General features: G+C 41.5%; 1 protein-coding gene across 7 annotated transcripts in view; it reads left to right on the forward strand.

Annotated features, from left to right (window-relative positions):
- The first annotated feature begins 5,027 nt into the window (after window positions 1-5,027).
- The window catches only part of MPP6 (membrane palmitoylated protein 6), a 135,552-nt gene continuing 121,025 nt past the window's right edge, over window positions 5,028-19,554 (forward strand). For 3 of the 7 annotated variants that reach the window (XM_027539346.1, XM_027539348.1, XM_027539347.1), the window contains exon 1: window positions 5,028-5,198. Coding sequence is in view for 3 of the 7 variants with exons in the window: in XM_027539345.1 (XP_027395146.1) it covers window positions 5,581-5,827 (247 nt within the window). In the remaining 4 variants the exon portion in view is untranslated. Of the gene's footprint in view, window positions 5,199-5,553; window positions 5,828-19,554 lie in introns of those variants that run through there. The other 4 variants (XM_027539349.1, XM_027539345.1, XM_027539343.1 and 1 more) reach the window with 4 other exon arrangements.

The raw sequence follows: 19,554 nt of genomic DNA on the forward strand, positions 1-19,554 counted from the left end.
AAAGACCATGATGCTGGGAAAGATTAAAGGCAGGAGAAGAAGAAGATGACACAGGATGAGATGATTGGATGGCATCAACTGACTCAATGGACATGAGTTTGAGCAAACTCCGGGAGATGGTAAAGGACAGGGAAGCCTGGAGTGCTGTAGTCCATGGGGTTGCAAAGAGTTGGACATGACTGAGCGACTGCACAGCAATAATGGAGGGGATGCAGATTTGATCTCTGGGTCAGGAAGATCCCCTGGAGGAGGAAACGGCAACCCACTTCAGTATTCTTGCCTGCGAAATCCCATGGGGTAACAAAAAGTCAGACATGACATAGCAACTACGCAACAAGTATCGATGAGATTCTTGAGAGAAACAAGAATCACTTCTTTGTCTACACTTTGTCCCTCAAAAATCTCTCCCATTCTTAAGTGAAACATTTTCATTTAGGAAGTGGAGGAGATGACACAGCAAGTTAAGAGGGCAGAGAAAGAATAATCAATGAAGGAGAAGGAAGTCCTGGGGTGTACAGGGAAATAGAAGGAAAGGAGAGGTTTAGGCAGGGCCATGGAGGTTAACTCCTCCAACTCTGCAGAGGAGTTGGATTGCTTGAACATTAAGCAGAAACTCTCCCCATTGTGTCTGCCTAAGACTCTTAATATTGCATTTATCACGTGATCATGTAATTACTTATTATTCTCCACAGTGGCTCAGATGGTAAAGAATCTGCCTACAATGTGGAATACCTGGGTTCACTCCCTGGGTCAGGAAGATCCCCTGGAGAAAGGAATGGCTATCCATCCCAATATTCTTGCCTGGAAAATTCCAAGGATAGAGTCCTTAGGGTTGCAAAGAGTCAGACATGACTGAGTGACTAACACTAACACTGACTACGGGTTGCCTTCTTCTGACATTATTCTCCACCATTGGGTAGGGGTAATTTGGTATTGTTAATTATTTTATTGTCAACATTTACCGCTGTAAATGACTGAATGAATGGACACATGAGTGAAAATGTCAGTTATGCCTCAGTATAGTTTCAATTAAGAGGTGAGTGTGGAAGCCAAATTCCAATGCCTAAAGTAAATGGTCAGTCAAGCTATGCAAGCTATTTTTACTTTCGTAAGAAACAACAACAAAAAAAAACCAACCCCAAAACATGCAAATTCTTAGAACTGTTGACTTTACTTGCAGTGATTAAAAAAAAAAAAAAAGAACTGCCCTGTGTCAGGGAATGTTCTTTCTGGTAGGTAGGAGAAAGTGCTGCTAAGAATAACATTTCTGTTTATTTTGAGATTGTCTGTTGACCTAGTGGGACTTCAGAGAGATTTAGATTACAAGTAAAGCCTCTGACAGATATCTATGAAAGCGAGATTAAAACAATAATACACACAATCAACTGTGGTCCAAGGGCTTGTAAACCATTGCCAGTTGGAATGCTCAGAGAATTGGGAACAGCGATCTTTAGGCAGCCAGGTGAGACTAATCTGGGGAAGCTTTAGGAAGGAGATAAATTTAAGCTGTTTTGAAAGGGGACTATTCTAGTCAATTGGCAAAGAGTCTTATGGCACACGATTAGGTATTTTAATTTGATTACTTGAGGTAATTTGGAGCCACCCCAATATTCTGAAAAGACTTGGTATAAAATGTTTGGAAGATGACTCGTTTCAGTAGTTTTTAACGCTGACTGCATATTAGAATCACCTGGAGAGCTTTGAAAAATCCTGGTGCCCAGACTGTAGGGCAGAACGATTTAACCTAGAGGAGGAACCCAGCCATCAATATTGTTGTTTTTGTCTTTTTTTGATTGTTTAAGTTCTCTGGATGATTTCAGTAAACAGCCCACAGTAAGAGGTACTGCTCTAAGTGTCAGGAAAATTGCAAGCAAGCAAGCAAGAGACTAGAATTAGAAAGGTTAGCAAGGAGGCTGGAAATCGGAATCTGACCTAGCTTTGTGAACAGAGATAAAAGGGGTGAAGCTAAATAAAGTATTCTGGAGGAAAGCTTGGTTGGACTTTGTGGTGCATGTCAGTTGCAATTTTTCACAAAGCTATATTCCCAGAGCATCACCATTCTTAATATGATGGATTAGTTGAAAAATAGGCAGGCAGGACTTGCTTTGCTAAGATTTGGGGCTATTAGCAAAATTCTCAATTTCTGAAGCACCAAAGCCACTCAGAAGAGAAAAAAAAAATCATATTGAAAGTATAGAAGCTTTTGTTTATATTTGAAGCAGGAAATAAAGCCAATGATGGATGGTCTGGAATTAGGAATCAAAATTCAGACTTTAAATTGATTTACAGTTAGGAGAGATACTGGGCTGGCAAAATTATGATCCTTTTAGAGTAACCTTGAAGAAAATGAAAAGCCAAACCATTAAGAGAATTCCTCATCATTTTCAAGCATAACATTCCCTTTCCTGGAATAAAGAATTTGTAACAGGTATGGGAAATGGATGGGTTTTGTCTCAGAAATGATGACCTCTTAGAAAGGTGAGCTGGAAAGCAATAATGAGAATTCCAATGTTCATATTAAATCACTTTAAATTTATTCCAGCATGTCCCATTTTCAAAGTTTAGGGGAAGGGCAGAATGTCATATGTGGCACTACTATTTATAAAAATTAGTGTTTCATAGTAATATATCATATTTGATAAAATAGGCGCTGGAAAAGAACTTCCCCTGCCAAGAGTATCCTGAAGGAAAGCAATCGAAGGCAAATGTAGAGCAAAACCATTTTCCTGGCTCCAAGGATGAGGCTGAGACTTACAGGCATGATAAGCCTCAATGTAATAGCTGTCATTACATAGTGAAAAGACTTGGAATTATAAATGAAAGATAATTGTTCCTGTATTGCTGCTTCCATGAACTGGGTTCCTGGTACATGCAGCGATAAGAGAGTTGGGCAGGACTGGTCCCAGATGTAAGTCAGGGAAGACTACATTTGTGACTTGAGGGGTAGAGACTCCTGTCTCCCTCCAGAAAACTTGGTCAGTGACTGTCATCCTATTTTCGGGAGTGGGATGTGGAGTAGGAAGTTAGTACATTGCTTCCAGAAGACCCTGGAGAAAATATAAGTGTACTATAAGGGATGAGGAACACAGCAGAAATTACATTCTTCACCTCTTCCTCAGAGGAACTCAGGGCACTCCCTGGGTAGGATGAGGTTGAAGGTCAAAAGGAAGAAGAGAATCAGAGTTGGCCAGTCTGGGTAAGGTGCTGCAAGAATGAGCCACTGGGTATCTTCCTAGGGGACGCTTATGGATCTAGTAAGCAAGGAGGCAGAAAAAGAAGACCTGAAAGTTCTGTTGATTCTCTGAGAAAAGAAACCCCATTCTTTCCTTCTGCATCCTTACATCACTCTTGGGCCCAGGGCACCTTCTATTTCATTTCATCTTGCTGACCACAAGGGAGGGAGGCTCCACCTGTGCCCAGAGTTACTCTGTATCCCTTAGTACATTCAGGTGTCCTCAAATGCTTCCAATTTCCCTTCCTCAGGGTTGCTGTTCCAGGAAAGAAGGTTCTAAATTAATAGTCTAAAAACTCCCCCTGCATGTTGGTTTGCAAAATTAATGATCCTTATGAAAAAGTAAATTAATCTTTGATGCTTGGTTGAGGCTAAGAGAAAAATCACTGTTTGGGGGACTGGGCCTTCTTAATACCCCTCATCCAAAGCATTCTCTCTCTCCCTTCTGGACTAACCACACTCACAGAGATTGGGAGGGAGGGGTGGACAACACAGCTTGAAAGTCCATCTCTGAATCCACAGGGCCGTGTTGCAAACATTTATCAAATGCCTGTTTGCGCAGTTCAGTGCAACTGTGCCCAAGAGGAGCCAGGAAAGACTGCAGGGAGGAAGCCCCCTGATGTGATGTTCCTCCCTTGCTAAGTTTTACTTGCACTTTCTACATACACAGTTTGAAAAGACTGCAGTAAACATTTTGTAAAATGTAAATACCATGATCACTGTTTCTTCAGTTTCAGGAGGAACACAACAGCTTTGCCAAAAGCCCCCATCACAGGTTCCAGGGTTCACAGATCTCTCGGGATTAGATAGATATTAAAGGAATTGGAAGTTCTGATTGCCTCGCTGTGTTTTTCTAAACCGAGCCTCTGCTGCACTGCGTTGCTCAGTTCAACTGAAAAATTAAATCTGCACTCCTGTCAAAATGTGTCATCTGCACACCCGGACACTTATCCCAGTTCATCATGCTTTCTGCGGAGTCGAGGTGGAAAGAATGCTGCAGCTCCCACTTGCGAGGCCTGGGAAGACCAGGTGTTTGGGAGGATCCGAACAACTGTTGTCCTCGGGAGTGTCCTGCGGAGCCGACCGGGAATTCCACGGGAACCTCGGTGCTAGGAAAATAGCTAGTGTCCGTCCGTTTCCTCGGATGTGAATCACCCTGGTTGGGCTGGGAGAATATGAAGGACCTCGTCAGCGCTGTAGAACCTGCCAAATACACATCAGAACCAGGGGCGTGTGTGTGAAGGGGGAGGAGGCAGAGTCTCCGGAGGCTTTTCTTCGAGGTCTATTTATCCTTTGTGCCCCACGGCTGGTGGGTTCTTTGAATGTAAACTCTTGGAAAGGGCCGGGGGAGCCTCTTCCACGCTCGGGGGAGTATCTTGCTCGTCTGTAAATGCTGAATGACAGCGGCAATTTCGGCCCGGAAGGGCCGGTGCGGATTGGGTCTGGTGACCCTCTCGCAGGCGCGGCTCGGGGCCAGGACCGGGGACACCATGGAGAGGCCGCGGAGCACGGGCGGCGCATCGGGCCCGGGCGCAGTCTGCGGGCGCTCGGAGGGGGCCCCACCTGGTCCCGGAGCCTCGGCCGGAGAGGCGGGGCCCGGCTTCCCGGAGGCGGCGGCGCCTCCTCGAGCCCGAGCGCGCGCTCCCCGGCCTCCGGCGCACGCGCGAGGCCGGGAGGGAGCGCGCCCCGGCGGCGGCGGCGGGAGGAGGAGGGCGGCCGACGGGAGCCTAGCCGCGCGCGCGGAGGTGGTGGCGGCGGCGGCGACCTGAGCCGGGTGGAGTGGAGAGCGAGGGAGGGGGCGGAGGGAGAGGGAGGCGGAGGGGAGTGAGAGCCGCATTTCCAGTTCCCAACTACGAGCCGCGAGTTTGTAGATGGGGCTGCTCCGTGGCGCCTGCGGCTGAGAAAGAGCAGCGGCGGCGGGCAGAGAGGAGCGACGGCGGCGCGGAGGAAGCCGAGGTGCGAGTCGGTGAGTTGCCGGGGCCCCCACGTCACTCGGGTAACGGTCTCGCCGCGCGCCGGGCCGGCCCGGGGGGGGGGGGGCGCCCTGTTGCTGGTGGCTTCGCGCCACGCGGGGACCCCGCCCCGCCTCCTCAGCACCTGGGCTTGGGCGGGCGACGAGGGTTGCTCCGCTCGGCCGGCGCGGGAGGGGCGCGCTCTGCCGGGCCCCCGGCTCCTGGGTTGCTGGCGGGCGGGCGGAGCGCGGCAACGTGTCTGGCCCATGCCGCCGCGCCCCGCTCTCGCCACGCGCTCCGCGGCGCGGCCCGGGCGGAGGCAGGGCTGGGGCTGGGGGCGCGGGGCCCCCTCCGGCCGCCGGCACCCTCTGCGGCGGGAGTGACGTTAAGACTTGAATGGAGAGCCGTGCTGGGGGCGGTTGTGGCCGTGACAGACACCTTCGGGGGTCGGTCCTCAGCGCGGGCGGTTCCGCCGGCCTCTCGCTGCCTCCCAAGCTCCGAGTTCTTGGGGGAGGAGGCTTTGGGCAAGTACTGCTGCCACTTCCGAGGCACGAGACTCCAGTTGTTTGGCCAGAGTGGTTGTGGGCCGAGCACACGCTGCTCCGGAGGCGTTTGCGGCTGAGGCAGTGCTTTCCGATTCTGGGTACGTTGGTCTGGAACCAAAAAGGTTCCTTTTTTTTTGCGGGGGGGGTGGTGCTTTTTTGGGCGAGGTGGAGGGCCAAGAGGGAGCCGATGGTCGGTGTGATGACAGGATGGGGATTGGTTGATGGGTGTTTTTTGCAGAAGGACTTTTTAACACTTTCTTGGGAGTTTCGTCTCAATTTCCTCAGCTCCTGAGGTTACAGCTGGAGATTCCATCCATTCAACTTCCATCAGCTGGGGCACGTTAAGAGGGGTCGGGGGTAGGAGAGGAAGGTAATTGAAGCCTGATGGGGAAGCTCAGAAAATTCACCGCATTACTTACAAACAGCTGGTTTAAGGTCAAGCTAGCCACGTTTTACTCCCCTTCCATGCCTTTGGGGATGGTTGAAATTTTACTTGATGCTTTCTCAATTGGTCGTCTTGTTATATGGCTCAGAACATTTGAGGTGCGTTAAAATGCTCTTCAGTTGGCGTATGATTTAGCAGCCATTTCTTCCCGTGAAATCTTTCGAATGGTCGTTCGGAAACTTCTGTTCGTCGGCTGTTTTAGGTGAGGTAACACGCTGGTACCAATGCGGAGATAGTTGCGGTACGTTGGTGAAACGACGGACCTCAAGGTAGAATTGTATCAGGCCTGATTATAGTCAAGTCTTCTGAGGCCTGATTACAGTAAACAAAGAACTTTTGGGGGTTGTGTCATTTTGAGGTCATCTGTATCTGAAATCTGTCATATATTTAAATTCATGTTTTAAGTATACGTTGGCACAGTGTGTTACTTTTTAAGGTCTATGCTTCTTTTAGTTTAGACTAGGGTTACATAATATACAAGTGGTAGCATTTATAATGGTTCTGTTTTTGTCCTGTAGAGATTGCACACTAAATATGAAAAAACATTCTGGGATGTGTTTGTCCTTTTCTAATTGATGCTGCTCAAGTCCTTTTCCACTTGGAATTTCAAAATGAATTTTTTTCTTTCTTTACTGGAAAGAAACTGGAACGCTGGAAAAATTGGGGGCTTATGCAAGTCTGGTAGCTCTATATAAGACAGAATCATTTTCTGTTGTTCTGTAGGCCAACTGTTGGATTTTTTCTTGACGAATCATATTTTTCTTAAACATTCGTGGGAGCAGTTTGCATTTTTCTTGAGTCCCATTTCAGGCTGAAATTGTTCCAGAAGACTACACAGCCTGGTACTCTAGCTTCTTCCCCCACTCTCTCTCTCAAGCTTGGGATAACCAAGAAAATCATAATTGAGAGGCTCCGTATATGTTATTTGTGCTCTGTTTTGAAAATTGAAGTTGTATGAGTATTTACCACCCCTTTATAGAGTTTACCATTTAATAATGGATGATGAGCAGAAGACAACCGAGATTTTAATTAAATACCCTTCACATTTTTGACATCCAAACTTTGTTGAAAGTGAGTGATAGCATATTTTTGCTGAGAGTTACAAATAATACAGGGTAAAATACTAAGAAAATAAATACTAAAATGGGCAAGAGAACCCATTTGTACTTTTTGTGTCACTTGCTGTATTATAAATTACCTAGTTAGGTGGCTTTATAAAAAGAGTATCTTGCAAGTTAGACTTAGGTTTTTAGCACTGGTAATAATTTTCTTTACAAGATGATTCATTTGGTAAGTGACGAAATTTGTATCAGAACTTCACTTCAGGTAGATGTGGTTGACTTGCAATGGATGTCCTGATATTTATTTCAGGAGGGATGAACACCTCCCCATTAGATAAAATAGTTGGCTATTTGAGGATATCACTAAATTATTCCTTAAAAAAAGAATGTACTGAGAAAAAACAACCTATAGGTTCTTTCCTTCCAAAAATAGTGTTCACATTTATGAATAATATAAGAGCAGAAAAGCATATGAGGTCTCTCTACAGATATTGTGATAGCATTGAATTAAAGATTTTATTTCTTCTCTGTAGGTACCAGATTCTGCATATATTGTTTTTGGTCAGTCTTAGAGAAGCTGCAATGATTTTCTCTCTTCCAGTTATTTGTATGTGACCACTGGGGGGAGACTTCACAATTTAGGTTGATGGTATCCCTCTCTCTACACTGCTGCTAATCATTCCTGGGCACTTTGCCCAACTACTGGAAATGTGTTGAGGAAGATGCACTTAGAATCGAGTCCTGATCAAGGTGTCTAAATGACTTTTATTTCTTTAACTCACACCACACTCAAAAAGTACCTCTCTTTATAAATTGTGTTTTAAACAGTTTACTTTTGGGTCTGTGTTACATGGGCTAGCTAAACATCTAAGGGTGAAAGAAGAGATTCATGAATACATTAGAGCTTTCAAAGATCTGACTTTACTGATATTAATCTTAGAAGCAGTGCAGGCTTAATTACTTGCTTTGTGTACATAGGAATTAGTTGTCTGGAAAAGTCTGGAGAGAATATCACTCTTCTTTGAGGTGTACAGTATCCAAACCTCTTTAAACTGGTTGGTCTCTTATTTTAAAAAGCTTTCAGAGGGAGAGAGATTGAAGCATCCTTTGTGCCTAATTTCACCACACGGGGGAAGTTTCTCCTTTATCACAGTGATAGAGATAAGACCAAAACTCACAACTTTGTTGACCATTAAGTTGAAGCTATTCTCAAGAGGTACAATAAAGTCAGGAAAAACTCTAGTTTCCAGTCTTCTCTTCTGACAGTATTTAACTTTATTAGTGTCCAATTCAGTAATAACTCAACAAAGGACATTATTTTTATAGTAGTTTATAAAGAACTTAAATTCTTCATAAGATCTTGATTGTAGCAGATTTATTCACTGTATAATGAGTAGGATAGAATTTGAAGTAGTTTCTATCACCTTTCCTAGTTTCTTCATTTTTACAATGGCTTCACTTTTTTTTTTCCCTTAAAAAATTTCATAAGTACAATAAGAGATGTTTTCTGCTGAAGAAATGCAGATTCCTGGCCAACCTCAACATTGTGTTTACTACTTGGGGAATAATTTCTAATGGTCTGCAAAGCAAAATGAGAAAGACAATGTAGTGAGTTTTTCATAAAGCTCAAGTTACTTTCAAATCCTTTCCTCTGCCTACTAGTTCCTATAATGGTCTGATTCCTACTTACTTTACTGACTTACAGCTTTTTCTCTTAGATCGGTTGCTCCTTTACCACTTCTGTAGCATTCTCCCTTGTTCACTGTTTTCCATCTACCCAAGGCGTGTGTGCTCTGTTATGTCTGACTCGTTGTGACCTCATGGACTGTAGTCTACTAGGCTCCTCTGTCCATGGAATTTTCCAAGCAAGAATACTAGAGGAGGTTGTCATTTCTTTTCTCCAGAGGATCTTCCTCACTGAGGAATCGAACCTGAGTCTCTTTTGTCTCCTGCACTGGCAGACAGATTCTTTACCACTGCTGTGCTTGGGAAGCGCCCTTCTTTTTTTCTGCTCAGAAATGCCATGGCTTGTTCCTGACTTAGGTCTGTTCCCTTTGCCTGGAATTGCCTTGAAACATGACACAATGGCTCCTTTTCATCATTTCAGGTTTCAGTTCAATAACTTCTTTTTCAGTTCAGTTGCTTTCTCAGATAAGCATTACTGTGGAACCACCCTGTCATAATGACACCATCCTCGTTTCCCCTTATCCCATTACTTTTTTCTTTTTTTGCAGATTGTTTATCATATCTGACTTTGTTTTTTATATTATTTTGTTATCTGTATGCTCTCATCAGAATGCAAGCCCCATTAGAACAGTGATTTTTATCTCTTTTGTCTTAACAGTATATTTCAAGAACTTAGACTAGTTCCTGGCACACAGCTGTCATTAAATATATATATCCCTTTTAAAAAATCTGAGGTTCTATTCCTCCTGAGGCTTTGGTGTTAAAGTGTTCCTTTATGAAATGATTTGAGTCAGTGATAGTTGTAGTAAGATAGTTGTAGTAAGTAGGCCACTTTTGGCTGTAAGTTATAGAAATCCATTCTGACTGGTATTGGTATGAACAAAAAGTGAGATTTACTGTAAAGATTGATGCAGGAGTGTCTAAAGGAATGCCAGGGTTGGGACTCTGGAACTCCAGTGCCAGCGGAACACACTTCATCTCTTCTGTTTACTCTTCCCCGTGCGTTTGTTTCATGTTTTCTAATGCTGTGGAGGACCACTTCCTAGTCCTCTTAATAGAAGATATGGCCTCCAGCGGCTCCTAAAATTTCCCTGTTTCTGGGCCCAGAAGGAAATAGATTTCTCTAGCACCCAAACACATGGGGAAACAGTGAGAAACTTAATTCTGGGTTGGGGGGGGCCTCCAAAATCACTGCAGATGGTGACTGCAGTCATGAAATTAAAAGACGCTTGCTCCTTGGAAGAAAAGCTGTGCCCAACCTAGACAGCATATTAAAAAGCAGAGATATTACTTTGCCAACAGAGGTCCATCTAGTCAAAGCTATGTTTTCCAGTGGTCATGTATGGATGTGAGAGTTGTACCATAAAGAAAGCTGAGCACCGAAGAATTGATGCTTTTGAACTGTGGTGTTGAAGAAGACTCTTGAGAGTCCCTTGGACAACAAGGAGATCCAACCAGTCCATCCTAAAGGAAATCAGTCCTGAATATTCATTGGAAGGACTGATGCTGAAGCTAAAACTCCAATACTTTGGCCACCTGATGTGAAGAACTGACTCATTTGAAAAGACCCCAATGCTGGGAAAGATTGAAGGAGAGAGGAGAAGGGGATGACAGAGGATGAGATGGTTGGATGGCATCACGGACTCAATGGACATGAGTTTGAGTACACTCCAGGAGTTGGTGATGGACAGGGAAGCCTGGTGTACTGCAGTCCATGGGGTCACAAAGAGTCAGACACGACTGAGCGGCTGAACTGAACTGATGCATAAATTGCTGTAGGTATTATGGGAGAGGAAAGAACTTATCTGAACACTAACTTGTATTGCTTTATTTTATTTTTCTTTAATCATGAAATAAGCCCAAGCTAGGCAATGGCACCCCACTCCAGTACTCTTGCCTGGAAAATCCCATGGACGGAGGAGCCTGGTAGGCTGCTGTCCATGGGGTGACAAAGAGTCAGACGCGACTGAGCGACTTCACTTTCACTTTCATGCATTGGAGAAGAATATGGCAACCCACTCCAGTGTTCTTGCCTGGAGAATCCCGGGCACAGGGGAGCCTGGTGGGCTGCCGCCTATGGGGTCACACAGAGTCGGACACGACTGAAGCGACTTAGCAGCAGCAGGCTAAAGCCAGCAAAATCTCTGCCCGTTTCCCCTACAAGACACACACAGGAGATTGCTTTTAGGATCATAATTGCCCTCTCAGATCACCTCTTCATCCTCCCTAGTACTGGTGAAGTTTGTTTCTACATCAGTGAGGTTTCCATTAACTTTGTATCTTTTCAGAGACTTGTACTTTGTTAGCTACTTAGTAATTCTCAAGGAAAGATTGAACTGAATAATGCTTAGCTTAAGAGCTTTTTATAACTATTTCATAATTTTACGTTTTTGGAAATAATTTGTAAAAAAAATGATTTAGAATTTCACTTAATATATATACGTAGGATTTTATTACAATAAATGGCCATAGAACACTTTTGTAAATTATTTATATAGTATATTAATGGAACTCTACTTTTACATGGTTCCTTTGCTCTATAAAATATTTTTAGATCTTTATTGTGTTGGAGAAATGTGGAAAGAGGAGGGTAGGCAACTGAAATGCCTGGAACTTTTCTAGAAAATTTCATGAGAAACTGTGAGGAAGGTGACTGAGTAGATCAGGGGCCATATGCTTAGGAAAGGAAAAGAGTGAAGAAGTTACAGAAAGTCTCATGGAACCTGGAGGGGCTACATCTTAGGAGGAGTTTTAACCATAGGAGGAGTTTTAACCATGGAAAATGCTGTTAATGTAGTTGAATGCATACTTTGAGAATACGTTATATACTTTATGACACTTTAATTCTGTAGGTCTTCTGCCATGAGTTGACTCTGATACAGGGGTTCTCTACCTAAGTGGCTGTCAGAATCCTTTAGAGATATGTCTAACCAAAGGATTCTAGTTTAGTATGTCTGGTATGGAGCCAGAGCGTGTTTATATTTTCAGAATCCCCAAGAGTCAGTATTTATAAAATAATCCACTTTATAGAGTATTCTCTTCAACAACCAAATCAATCAACATAGCTTTTAGGGTCCTTTAGTTTAGGTAACTAATCTCAGAAGGGCTTCCCTGATGCCTCAGATGGAAGAGAATCTGCTTGTAATGTGGAAGACCCAGGTTTGATCCCCAGGTTGGGAAGATCACCTGGAGAAGGAAATGGCAACCCACGCCAGTATTCTTGCCTGGAGAATTCCATGGACAGATGCTACAGTCCATGGGGTCACAAAGAGTCAGACATGACTGAGTGATGTAACACACATACACCCTCACAAAGTCTGTGGTCTCTACTTTGGCCAGATTGGTAGCTCTGTAAACATCTGACTGATTTCCATTGCTCTCCCCACTTTCATTGTTTCCCCTTCTTTGACTACTTGTTTCTTCTGCTCAAAAATGTTGAAGCTTGCCTCCCCCAAGAAGCTGTCTTGGCTGGTCTCATCCACGGTTTATCTTTACAGTACAGGACAGATTATAGCACAACATTGACACAGCTGGTAAATACACATCCTAAGAGGGGCTGATTCGTGTGTTTTCACTGTTAAGTCTTGTGCATGTATTCCCATTTTACTGTTTGAACATCCTTAGCTTTTCCTTTTGCTACCAAGAATTTGAAGCTTATACATAGCTGGCTGAATATCGATAATGGCATCAACATTATTTTTGAATGCTTACTATGTTTCAGGAACTTTGCTGAGTGTTCAACACATTATCTCTTTTGCTCATCAGCAGTTTTTTAAAAATCAGATTAAAACCCTTATATGATTGTGCTAGTTTCCTGTGGCTGCTGTAACAAATTGCCACCAACTTGGTGGCTTAAAAACAAAAGTTTATTCTCTCACAGTTTTGGAGGCCAGGTGTCTGAAGTCAGTATCAGAGGGCCAAAATCAGGGTGCTCCCTCCAAAGGCTCAAAAAGAGACTATGTTCCTTGCTTCTTCCACAGTTTGGTGCCTGACAGAATTCCTTGACTTGTCGTTGCATCACTCCAGTCTTCAAAGGCAGAATTTCACATCTCCCTCAGCTCTCTTCTTCTCATCACCTTTTCCTTTGTGTGAGCAAAAAAGAGAGAAACCTCTTATTGCCTCTCTCTTATAAGGACACGTATGATGGCATTTGAGCTCCCCTTTGCTCCAGAATAATCTCCCTGTCACAGGATCCTTAATCACATCTGCAAAGACCCCTTTTCCAAATAATGTATCATTCACTGGTTCCAAGGATTAAGACATGAGTGTTTTTTAGGGGACCATTATTCAACCTACCACTTTGATCATTCAGAAGAGGACTGGTAAAAGTCTTTTTCTCCATCCTCATTCCTCTCTGCATCAGCATTTCTTATTCAGAGACGGTTTTGCTGCCCTCTCATCACTCTCTCGGGGACATCTGGCTGTCGTAACTGGGAGGGGGTTGCTGTTGGCATCTGTCAGAGGCCAGGGATGATGCTGCAAACAGTGCATAGGGTGGGCCATCCCTGAGTTATCCAGCCCGAATGTCCTAGTGCTGGGGCTGAAAAACCTGGTCCTATTTATAAGTAACTATTACAAATAGTTTCCTGGACATCATTCCTGAAAAAAAATCTTATATTAGCTAGCACATGAGTAAAGCCCTCTGATATGATTTGATTATGTCTGGTGGTAGTTTTTGGTTAAGTGAAGAGTCATAATAAATGACTCACATATACCTTAAATAACATTTTCACTTTCAAAATATAAATACACATGCACACACTAACATTTTCTTTGAGTGTGTATCTTTTGAGTGGAGCTCTGGGTCAATATTCTTATAGAAACTTGCTCTGGCTTTGGAGAAAGAACTTAAAAGTTTGTGGAGGAATCTGAGTGTAGGATCTTTGTAGTGTTTTATGACTCCTCGATTGTTTATAGTTGACTTACACTTAATTATACAGCAATTTGGATTTTTTTGTATTATTGTTTTGTCACTTGCTTTCTTTGGATCTCTCTAAAGCATTCAATTTGGCTTTCATATAAAGAACAATATGACTCTGGTGGTCTTGTATCAAATATATATATATATAGTGTGTGTATATAAAGAAATCTTTGTTTTGTACAGAAAAGAATTGCTCTAATATATTGCAAATAATTCTTCCAGTTGTAGCTCACTTAAGTAGTTTCTCATGTGACATAGAGCTAATTTCATAGTTACTTTCAGATTTTTGGAAGTTTTGGAAAATTTTGTTTTAATACTGTAATAACTTTATAAATTATATAATATTGCATAAATACTTTATTGCTATTCATATTAATGCTTGATTTACTTTTCATTAACTGCAACAAATATTATTTGGTGTTTTGCTTACTAGCAAAATATTTTCAGTTTCTTATGTAGTTAAATAGCACAATTTCTTGAAACTGGGTATTTTATTATTTTCTTACTCAACAAGTGAGTTAGGGATGTGGATTGTAATTCCAGTTTTTGTAACTTCCATCTCTTTTACTTTGTCCAGGACACAGAGCTCTCTGTGTGGTACAAATAATCTTGCTGGCAGATCCTGGTATTATTGTTGAACTTGATATATTGATACTTCATCTCTAAAATAGGGGTTGTAATACTTACATTGTAGGGTTGGTGTAAGGTTTTAATTGGATAATAAATACAAAGTGTCTAGCACTCAGTCTGGGACAGTCAGTAAATGTCAGTATCCTTTCCTTCTCTTACTGTTTGGTACAGTGTTAAATGTTCAGTGGATATTTGTTGAATAAACATATTTTCAGTTGCCTTAGCTTGATTCATTTTTTCACATTTTTCTTTCCAGCGTAAGAACTATGTCTTACTTAATAAATATTTTTTATAAGAATTTTGCTTTTAAAGTAGTCCAATAAGTTATGTGCTATTAACTAAAGTTACAAAGTCTTATTTTTATATGACATTTCAGTGTGTTTACAAAGGCAAGTTAAATATTAGGTGGAAAGATGACTATGTGACCTCAAAGATTCCTTCAGGCATGATCTAAAATTTTTATAAAATTCACACAATCCTGAATTTTCTTTCTTCTTTGCCCTTAAAATCTAAAGAAGTAAGTAGTGTTTGAAAATATAGCATTTAGTTGGGAATGAAGACAATAATCATACTTGTTATATGTTCATAATGGTTCCTTACCATATTATAGGAATTCTTTAGTCTTTGGGATGAGTGTCACTGTCTTCAAGTGGATTTGTCTTTTTATTTTACCTAGAATATATATATATATCTACATATAATGAAATGTTTAAGGGAAGTTTCATTTTATGTAAAGTTATTTGCCTTTTTACTCATCTATTAAATATCCTTCTACCTGAGATTTTGGTATACTTGGGTAGTATACTGAGTAACTTAGGTAGCTGAGTTAAAAGAAATTTAATTCATTTAAGTTGCTTATTGTAGAAATTAAATGATAGTCATGCATGATTTTATATAAGTTGATTCAGGTATTTTCTGTTTTAAACTGCTAATTGTCATTTGTAATCGGGGATAAATGAAAAAAATTAAACCACATTTTTTAAGAAGGTTGGAACACTGTGAGGCAAATGGGCAAAGCCATCAATCACAGCTGCCCTCGCCACCCTTAGCACTGGGTTCTTGAAAACCCCAAGGCAGAGATACCTTCCCTGAAGGAATTTAAGCTGTTACAGGAGATATCAGGCCAAGGAGTCAGATTGTGAGTGAACCCTTAAGAAATCTTAGAAGCTTTAATGTCCTCCCAATTAAAGCATTAGCTATATCAGCATTTTATGCAGTTTTGAAATATCAGGTATTAGTTTCCCCTACTTTCTTCAAAGAAATGTTTCAGGATTTCCAGTCTTGGGGTTGGGAAGCAATTTTTAGTGTATCTTATTCAGAGCCTTTCTTATTTTCACTTAAAGGTTACTAACTGTTGTTTTAGAGATAGCGTAACTTGAATATTTGAGATTAAAAAATAAGCTTTTAGTAACCTTTATTTGACTTGCTCGCTATAGCCAAGTGGGTATTTATAGTTCCTTTCCAGCTCTGGTAACTTCATGCCAGTTCACGTCAGAATGTGACACAGTGGAACACTGATGTGGCTGCTGGTCCTTCCTTTCTCACCTTTGTTCTCTCCTTCCCAACACACTGTGATTCTAGATCGAAGGCTGGAGATGTGTTTTGTCTGTTTCTATCTCTTTTAGCAGGGCCCTGCAAATATCTTCTACTCCTACTCTGCCATCTCTTTATTTCTCTTCTATCTTCCAAACCTGCAGTTCCCTCTTTCCCAAAAGTATCTCCAGAAACAGCAACTTAGAATTGGTTTACACTCTAGAAATGTTTACCAGAAGGAAATCCATGAATATGTGTATATACTGGAATTTCATATAGTAAAAAAGAGGGAAGAAACAGTCTTTGTATCCCCTCAGCCAAGCATTGGCCCATGAGCTTAGGCAATTCTTAGCATTTATTATTGAACAAATTAGGAAACTTCAGAAGTTGGCACGTAAGTAGTGGTTTATCATGTGCAGCAGACTGTTAGTTCTGAGATAGATTAAGAAAAGAAATTCTTACCTGTAGAGGGGGACTTGCTACTCATTTGATTGGATTAATTTTGAGAAAAGTCCTAAGATGCGTTTAGTTCTAAAACTTTAATTATAAAAAAGCAAGAAGTGGGTCATCAGTTGGTGAGATATTGAATAGCTAAGAAAAAAAAGAATATTTTTGGGTGAGGTAACATGAATGAAGGCATTTAGGTGGGAATGAGATGTGTGGTTGTAAGTATAGGAAGTAAAAAGATCAATGTGGTTAGGACAGAGAGTTTGTATTAGAGAATAGAGGAATTCAATTGATTCGATGAAAAGCTCAATTTTTAAAAGAAATGTAAGTATTTCCAGATGGCAGAAAGCCCTATTTTTCTAATGCAGTATTGTCATTAAAATGATGATTTAACGAGCTGTGTGATAGTCTTACAACTGAGTGAATTACAGTGAAGAAAAGAACAGTAGGAGAAGCCTTGCAGTGGTAATTTAAAGGTGAAGCAGCGAGAGCTTGGAAGACAGAGGTGGCAGAGAAAATGGAGAGTAAAAGATGAATATATTAATAGTGAAATTGTGAATTCACTTTGGCCAGTTAAATGGAATACAGAGGTATTTTGAAGTTTTCAAGGGATTCCTAGGCCAAGGAAAGTCCCTGGATTTTTCAGAGTTTAGGGATCTTTTCCCAAGATAAGCCCTGTTCTTGTTTTAAAAGTTTCATTTAGTTTCTTATTTTTAAATAAGTTGTTATATTCTTTAGATTTCAGTAGGCTGTTCTCAACCATATTTAACCCTTTTCATTATCAAAGGATAAAAAAGTTCTTTTGAGACCACTTACCTGGATATTAATAAGTCAAATTTATTTGGATTTTCATGGTATACTATTAACTTCAAAGGGAGGATATTTACTGTAATGATAATTGAGGTGCTGGTGGGTGCTGTCATGGAAAAAGAGGGACAGAGGAACTAAAAATTAAGAAAAGGGGAAACTTAGAAAATCAAGACACTGGTAGTACTGAGGAAGATGATAAAAATATTAAACCAGGAATATTATATTTTAAAAGTGCTCTAGTGCCTGAAAAATACTTCAGTGCTAGAAGTTGTGGGGAAGTATGTGAAGTCAAAAAAGATTTGACTTGCCTTCTCAGAGAGCATATATAAAGTATGGTCATGGCTCTTCCTCTCTGACTTTTTTTTTAATTCACCAAAAAAAGAAGAAAGAAATTGTATAGCAAATACCTCTTACGACCATGCCATGATCATACTTTCTCTGAACGTGAAAGTTGTTCAGTTGTGTCCAACTCTGTGACCTCATGGACTGTTCAGTCCATGGAATTCTCCAGGTCAGAGTACTGGAGTGGGTAGCCTTTCCCTTCTCCAGAGGATCTTCCCGACCTAGAAATCAAACTGCGGTCTCTTGCATTGCAGGTAGATTCTTTACCAACTGAGCTATGAAAGCCAAATTAATATGAGACATTTACGGTGTGATCAAGAAAAGTGAGGTGATTTTGATGGTAGAAGTATCAAACTTTATTAGCTTGATTCACATTGTTTAGAATATACCATTGATGCTTTAAGGAGACAGTTTTTGCCTCCCGCTGGGTATTTGGTAATATCTGAAGATTTTTGGTTGTCACAGTTCAGATGGGGGCTGCTTATTAGCATCTAGTGGGTAGAGCAAGGATGCTACTGAACAATTCATAGGACACCCCCGCCCCCCCCATAACAGAGCCCAAAATGCCAATAGTGCCAAGATTGAATAGCCCTGGAGTATGGGAGTAAGCAGTTTTTCCCTGGGCAATTTTAAAGACCTGTATCAATTTATTGTTTCTTTTTTTGCAAGTCTGATTGTTAATTGTCTTCTGTTAATGTCTTCTTTCTTCCCACAGCTTACAATACACTTGATTGTCACTGTTTTCTTTACTGTGTTCGTATCCTCAGGCTAGGTCTTGGGCTTCCCAGGTGGCACTAGGGACGTTGGTGGCTCAGATGGTAAAGAATCTGCCTGCAGCGTGGGAGACCTGGGTTTGATCCCTGGGTTGGGAAGATCCCCTGGAAAAAGGAATGGCAATTCACTCCAGTATTCTTGCCTAGAGAATTCCATGGACAAGGAACCTGGTGGCTACAGTCCGTGGGGTTGCAAAGAGTCGGACACAACTAAGCGGTTTCACTTTCTTTCCCAGGTGGCGCACTGGTAAAGAATCTGTCTGCCGATACAAGGAGATGCAAGAGATACAGGTTTGATCCTTGGGTTGGGAACATCCCCTGGAGAAAGAAATGGCAGTCCCCTCTAGTATTCTTGCCTGGAAAATTCCATGGACAGAGGAGGCTGACAGGCTACAGTCCAAGGAGTCGCAAAGAGTTGGACACAACTGAGCACGTGCATCTTGGGTACTTTGATTAGATGCACTTTGATTTCCAAATTCTGAGGGCCGTTTGATGTAGTTTCTTAAGTACTTTCTTTTGTAAGAATACTTTTTCATGTGCTTCAGGTCCTAGGTCTGGGTTGCACTAGTTCTTGAGTCCAGGTTTTATTCTAGTGATGTTTAAATCTTCTAGTGATGTTTAAATGTTCTCATTTTTTATGCAAGGTTTTTTTTTTAACATTATTTAAAACCGTTGTAATCTTTCTTTTGTGTGTGTGTGTGCACACGCATGCACACGTGCTCAGTTGTTCAGTCTTGTCTGACTCTTTGCGACTTTATAGACCGTAGCCTGCCAGGCTCCTCTGTCCATGGGATTCTCCAGGCAAGAATACTGGAGTGGGTTGCCATGCCCTCCTCCAGGGCGTCTTCTCGACCCAGAGATCAGACCCACATCTCCTGCATTGCAGGCAGATTCTTTACCACTAAGCCACTTGGATATACAAGTTTATTTAAATGAAATACTTGACTCCTGGAAAAGCTGTGTAGGAGTTATTTCTTTTCGAATGATTTTATCCCTGCTTATAGATAGATTGCCATACCTACAACATTACATTTAACAGCTGCATACAAAAAGGTATTTTAAAAGGTATTGTAATTATAATGGCTTTATAATGATAAGTGAAAACATTAAGAACCAATTTTTTCCCTTAACCTACCTCAATTTGATGTTGACTTAAACATATTGATCATTTAGTAAA

The sequence above is a fragment of the Bos indicus x Bos taurus genome, chromosome 4 (assembly GCF_003369695.1).
Source record: "Bos indicus x Bos taurus breed Angus x Brahman F1 hybrid chromosome 4, Bos_hybrid_MaternalHap_v2.0, whole genome shotgun sequence".
Classification (NCBI taxonomy): Eukaryota; Metazoa; Chordata; class Mammalia; order Artiodactyla; family Bovidae; genus Bos; species Bos indicus x Bos taurus.